General features: G+C 39.5%; 1 protein-coding gene across 1 annotated transcript in view; it reads left to right on the top strand.

Moving 5' to 3' along the window:
• LOC111964613 (activating signal cointegrator 1 complex subunit 3-like) overlaps nucleotides 1-1,199 on the top strand; it is a 151,769-nt gene extending 150,570 nt beyond the window's left edge. Inside the window, 2 exon segments of the mRNA XM_070443795.1 lie at nucleotides 358-456; nucleotides 645-1,199. Of these exon segments, the coding sequence (XP_070299896.1) occupies nucleotides 358-456; nucleotides 645-792 (247 nt within the window). The 3' untranslated portion in view covers nucleotides 793-1,199.
• The last annotated feature ends 4,740 nt before the right edge of the window (nucleotides 1,200-5,939 follow it).

Genomic DNA, 5,939 nt, shown 5'->3' with positions numbered 1-5,939 from the left:
GACTGGAAGTGTTGCTTACCTGTAGGAGATGGAGTAGGTAGGGAGTGTTTGTGTGTACGACATGTATGTGCACATGTATTCATATTCATTAATTTGCCATTGTGCAAGTGAAGATATAAGGCACACAGGTACATACCGAGGGAACCATTGTGGTTTGTGTGATGAGATTAACATGAATCGGTACAGTTGACCATGTCTTCCCTCCTGTCTTCTCGCCCCTCTTCCTCTTTGTCTTCTTTCCTCTCCGTCTTCCTCCCTGTCTCCTCTTATTTTCCTCCCTGTATCCTTTCATCTCCTCCACCCTGTTTCTTTCTCCTCTCTTCTCCGTCTCCTCCTACGGTCTCCCTCTCCTCGCAGAATGAAGCGCAGAGAGCTACTGGCCGTCAAACGCATCGGATACTGCCGACACCGCAGCACCGTTTCCCTGGCCTTCTACACCCCCGAGAAGACCGGAAAGTACGTACAGGAATGTTAAAAAGAATTGGGAAAAATTCAACACATTTTCTCTTTGGTGTCTAAGCCCAGTTACTTTAGGCGTTTTGGGACAGCTGCCGGTGTGAAAGGGCTTTATAATCAAGTTTGATTCATTGATATTTATCCCACAAACTCTTACTTCCCTTGGTAACCCCCTCCTCTCCCTCCAGGTGTATCTACACGCTATACTTGATGAGTGACAGTTACCTGGGTCTGGACCAGCAGTATGACCTCCACCTCAATGTGACCCCTGCCTGCATCGCTGCCCAGGTCAACAGTGAAGTCACTGAGGCCATGGGAGGCATGTCCGTCAAGTGATACGTCAACATGATGACGTCATCATGAGTGACATGATGACAATGACCGAAATGAGCATATAAAAATTACAAAAGACAATGGCCATGAGCGTCTTTAGAGGCCAATGTTCGATATGTTTACACTGATGATGTGATGGTTGTGATTGTGTGACTGGAGGTTAGCCTTAAAGCAGGGATGTCAAGCACATTCCATGGAGGGCCTAGTGTGTATGGGTTTTTGGTTTTTCCTTTCAATTAAGACCTTGACAACCAGGTGAAGGGAGTTCCTTACTAATTAGTGGCCTTAACTTATCAATCAAGGACAAGGGATGAGCCAAAAACCCTCAGCCACTCTGCCTTCTGTGGAATGAGTTTGACACATGTGCCTTAAAGGGTCCCATGCCTGTCTGGTAATATAAAGGGAGGGAATGAGGATACAGGGTTAAGGAACTAGGGAGAGTCTGGTTCATGGGCTATGAGAAACTGTTTGGCCTAATGGGACCCTGTACAATGATCGGTCAGTCAATAGAAATACTCATGAAAGACGGGGCTGTCAAGTTACCTCATCAACATTGTGTAATACAATGAATACCTATTTTGTTGCAGTATATCATATCATTCCCCAGTCATATTATGTAAATTATATTTCCAAGCATTGGCCTACTATCTAAAACTCCCCAAATCCACCAACTTTTATCAAGCTGAGACGTGATGGCAGAAGGTAAAGGCAATAGTTTGGCCAGCTCATAGAATTCACTATTTTCCTTTTCCCGTCGATCCGGGCAGCATTTTTCGATTTTTCTTTCATTTTCAAATAATAATATTTTCCACGACCTGGGCGTGAATATCACCAAACAATAAAAGTCAGTCAATATACAGATCTCAATTCTAGATCATTTTACAACTTTGCCACCCATGCATTCTGTTTTACGCGCTGGCTCTTCAAAAGCACGAACTGTATTTCTCTGGCGCGGATACCTTGTGTGTGGTCAAGATAACGCCGTAGCTGCTCGTTCTCCTTCCTGACTAAATCCAGAAATAAAATATGAACATTCCCATGTTACTTCCAGGATAGATTAAGATGGCGAAGAAGGATCTGAGTATCCGTTTATTATGAGAGTAATCGGCCATAGCTCCAGATTCACTGTACATGACGTCCACTTGGCCCAACATCTCTGTGAGGAGTTCAGGTCCTTCACAGCGTTGCCGAAGACATCATGTCCCTCTGAAAAAATATAATAATATGCGCGAATACATTAACACTTTGAACTTAATATTGTTCAAGTAGCATAGCCTACTGATGTAAAAATTGTAATTTGCACACGTTCAATTGCACCAGATAGGCCTATGTAAAATGTGAACATCACACTTGTGTGACCATTGATTGCAATGCGCATTACGCACCAATTAGGTTGGTTACTAAACTTTAGTAATTAGCCTAGAGACAGAATGCCAATACGCACACTCACATTTTAGTGGTCCTTAATGACTGCATCTTCGTTTCAAGAGCAGTGTCAGATAAGTATTGGAAACATGCAAGATTATCAACCTACCTCGGAGCGTCGACACAAACCACCCCAACTTTTTTTTCCAGAATCCGCAGCAATGTTACCTCTTCTCACTTCTGTTCTCATGTCCTAGTTTCCCCGAAAATCCTCAGTAGAACTTCAACTACGACAGCAGAAGGCCACTAGACTTCCCTCATCTCTGCTTAGGGTGCGAGTGTATCAAAAGTAGTTTTCAAACCCTCCTCTGTTTTTAACTCTATCTCCCTATTTCTCCTGCTAGAATCTGAGAAACGCCCACCCCGCGTTTCTACCAGCCAGCCTGTCCCTCATTGGGCAGTAAGTAGTCTGCGTCATTTCCTATTGGATTTATTATAACGTTCAGTGCTCGATGTGAATCCAGGATTTGCTCGTATAATCCTCACCTCTAGGCCTTGTTGAAATCATCCTGGGACATTATAGAGCCATACGCAATGTTATTCTTTATTAGACAGGCTATACGTTGATATATATATATTTTATAGCGATACATTGTTTATAGATATATTTTTTTGCTTTGTGAACCAAGTTAGCATATAGGGCTAAGTCGTTGTTATCGTCTGATTCTCCAGATTAAAAAATAAGCTTTCATATTTCATAGTCCTAATAGAGAAATATAGGCTATGTTTAGGGCTATGGAGGAATAAAAATAGTAGGCTAATAACAAAAAAGTATAAAACACGATTATGGTAAAATGTAAAAATGTCAAGTTGGTAAAAAATAGTAGGTATGGCAAATGTTTTTCAAAGTAATAACTCGGGATACAATTAGATGACCGTGCACTATAGATGGACTTCAATTCCAAACATAACCTGAGGTATGTTGATAGACCAGTGCCACAATGCATTTAGTCCGCGGAGTTTATTTCAATTGCCTGATGCAGTTGATAAACTGCCAAACGAGATGGCAGATATGGAAACGCTGGATGTCTAGGGCCTATAGGTACATTTTACGCAAAACAGATTAATAATGTACGTTAGTATATTGAATAAAATTTAAAATGTTGCAATATTGAAATTATTCTTTATTGAAAATATGAGGAATAATATGAAAGATAGGCCTAGAATATATGTCGACGGGACATTTTCACGCCATTTCGATACCTAGCAATTTTTGTAGGAGTTAGGAGAGTATTTTGCTTACCTCTAACCCTAACCCCAGTCTCCTTACCTGCTACGAAAAAGCACTTCAGTATCAAAGTGGCGTGAAAAGATGTTTCCCATATGTCACCTTTCCGTTTATTTCCGATAAAACAGACAATTGCACAAAATAAAATCGCTTGATGACTAACGGCAAAATATATTAATTATACCCCAGCATTAATATACAAAAATAAGAATTTGTAATTCAATGTAACCCAGGTTAAACAACTAGGCCTATGCGAAATCAATTTCGAACTAATAGACCGTTTTTTTCTCTGATGTTGATACCATATTGGGATACGTTAACGGAAAACAAGTGCTGCCCTTGCCCATCCACTCTCCCACCCCACCTCACCCACACTCTTCTAGTCTTCTCCCATCATGTGTTTGTTTCGTATTTCTTTCACTTTCACACGGACGCCCAGATGATATGATATCTCCTGCGGCGCGCGATGAAAAAATAACCCAGGATGCGGGCATGCACGAATAGTTGACGCCAGTTTAACCTTTTCGTTAAAACACAAATTTACTACTAATTAGACTGCAAAATTCGGTGGAAAAGAGAATAGAAAATCTCGAGCTTATTAAGTCCCCAGGATGGACTTAAAATTATCCATACAGAAAAACATCTACCTAGGCTACCTTCACTGGGAGGCATTATTAAGCCTAACATGACGAAATTCAACAGCAACATGTTCACTGTCATTGATGCCTTAATCACAGTAATGTGGCATGCCTCAAGTTAGACCAATCTAACGAGTTTTGTCTAAATGCTACACACAGAAGATAGCCTACATTTCACTGTGAAAATAACAGAAAAGTTCATCCTTAAGAATCTAAGCTGGGGTTCTACTTAAAATAACATTTGCATTGTTTTAAGATGGTCATACCAAGTATCATTAGCTAAGATTTGAATTTTAGGACCCCTTTAGGTAGGCCTATAAAAAAAGAGATTACTTACTTGATGAAACATTGAATTTGCCTTACTGCTATTAGTTTATAAAACACATTGAATAACAGATTATACATGGAAAAAACGATTATCAAAAAGTTAATAAAAATGTTTATTTTAAAGTGTATGTCCTATATCTGAGAGATTAATATCAGGAAATACGTTTTTTTTAACCCATATAAAAATAAAAATACATTTTTGGGCACTAAACATTTCCATAAATTGCGTACTGGGCTACCTTCAGATGATCTTTGGGGTCCTAGAGCAAAACAACATTATATGTTTCATGATAGCCTCGCCTTTCTATTAGAGGGTCATAATTAGTGTGAGCCCAACTGATAATTCAGACGAAAGTTGCAGATCAGTGTAAGACTTCAATGTGTCCCATGAAGTGACGCTTGTGGGTAGTAGAGAAAAACGCGAGAAACATATTATTTGTAGGCCAAACCGTCAGATGACAGAACTTTTTTGTGAGATGTCTCCTATCTGACAAAACACCGCTGTAGCTCAACCACCTTCCACCACAGATGCGAAAGCCGCCATTGGCAGATGCAGTAGGCAGATGCCAAAAATATCAGATATAAACAGATATCTCTAACTAGCTTAACCAGGAGAGATTTGGTGATTTTTTCATTATGCTAATTAATTAGACTCCATAGTTTTTAACTCGAAAACGTGGATTATCACATTAGGCACGGCTAGACTAATATCCATAACTACTAAGTAGGCTACACTACCAAACAACAACACCTATAATAAAAACAGGTCTAGCACTGAGGCCTGCACAGCCCACTATTAGCTATATGGCCTACTCAGACGAAAATCATCAAATACATTGGAGTCCCTGTTCACACTTTGGCTATAAAGTAACACAATTATATTCGTATTTAATTAAACTCAAATTTGGATACCTCATATAGACTTGAAAAAAGTAGCCTATGCCTATTTTTTACAGAGACAAAGCAACGCATTCCTTATGGTTAATTCCCATACAAATAGGTCTATTAGCCTTCTGCAATTCTGGATCCAATAGTGAAGAGGTGAAATATGCAATCATGTGGGTGAACCGACCGCACGGGAGAGGAGTTCCAGCGCAGGGTGTAGGTCCAGATCTAAATCATGCTCACCACAAACACTACCAAATACTTGAAACCGTTTACATGTTTTATTACCCATGTCTGACTGACGGAGATTGTTCTTTAGACCATACGGTTCCATATTCAGATGAAACCATAGCAGAGGAAAATGCCCCAGTGACAGACTGTATACTATAGAAATACATGTGGTGCAACCAGACAGACAGTTTCAGCAGAGAAAGTATTTGTACATGCAGTGTAGTTTGAATTAAATGGTGTGCTTTTATAAGGTTTGTCGTAATTATTTGCATGATATGTTTTTGGCATGATAGTAAGTGTAATATATAGTCACTATCTCCAAAGTTGAAAAAAACCCAAAATAATTTCAAGACTTTTCAAACCAAACAAAAAGTTTTATTCAAAAATCATTATATTCAATCAACAGAGAAGTTCAA

This window comes from Salvelinus sp. IW2-2015, linkage group LG6.1 (assembly GCF_002910315.2).
Source record: "Salvelinus sp. IW2-2015 linkage group LG6.1, ASM291031v2, whole genome shotgun sequence".
NCBI classification, from domain to species: Eukaryota; Metazoa; Chordata; class Actinopteri; order Salmoniformes; family Salmonidae; genus Salvelinus; species Salvelinus sp. IW2-2015.
This window is presented reverse-complemented; position numbering and strand designations above follow the sequence as displayed.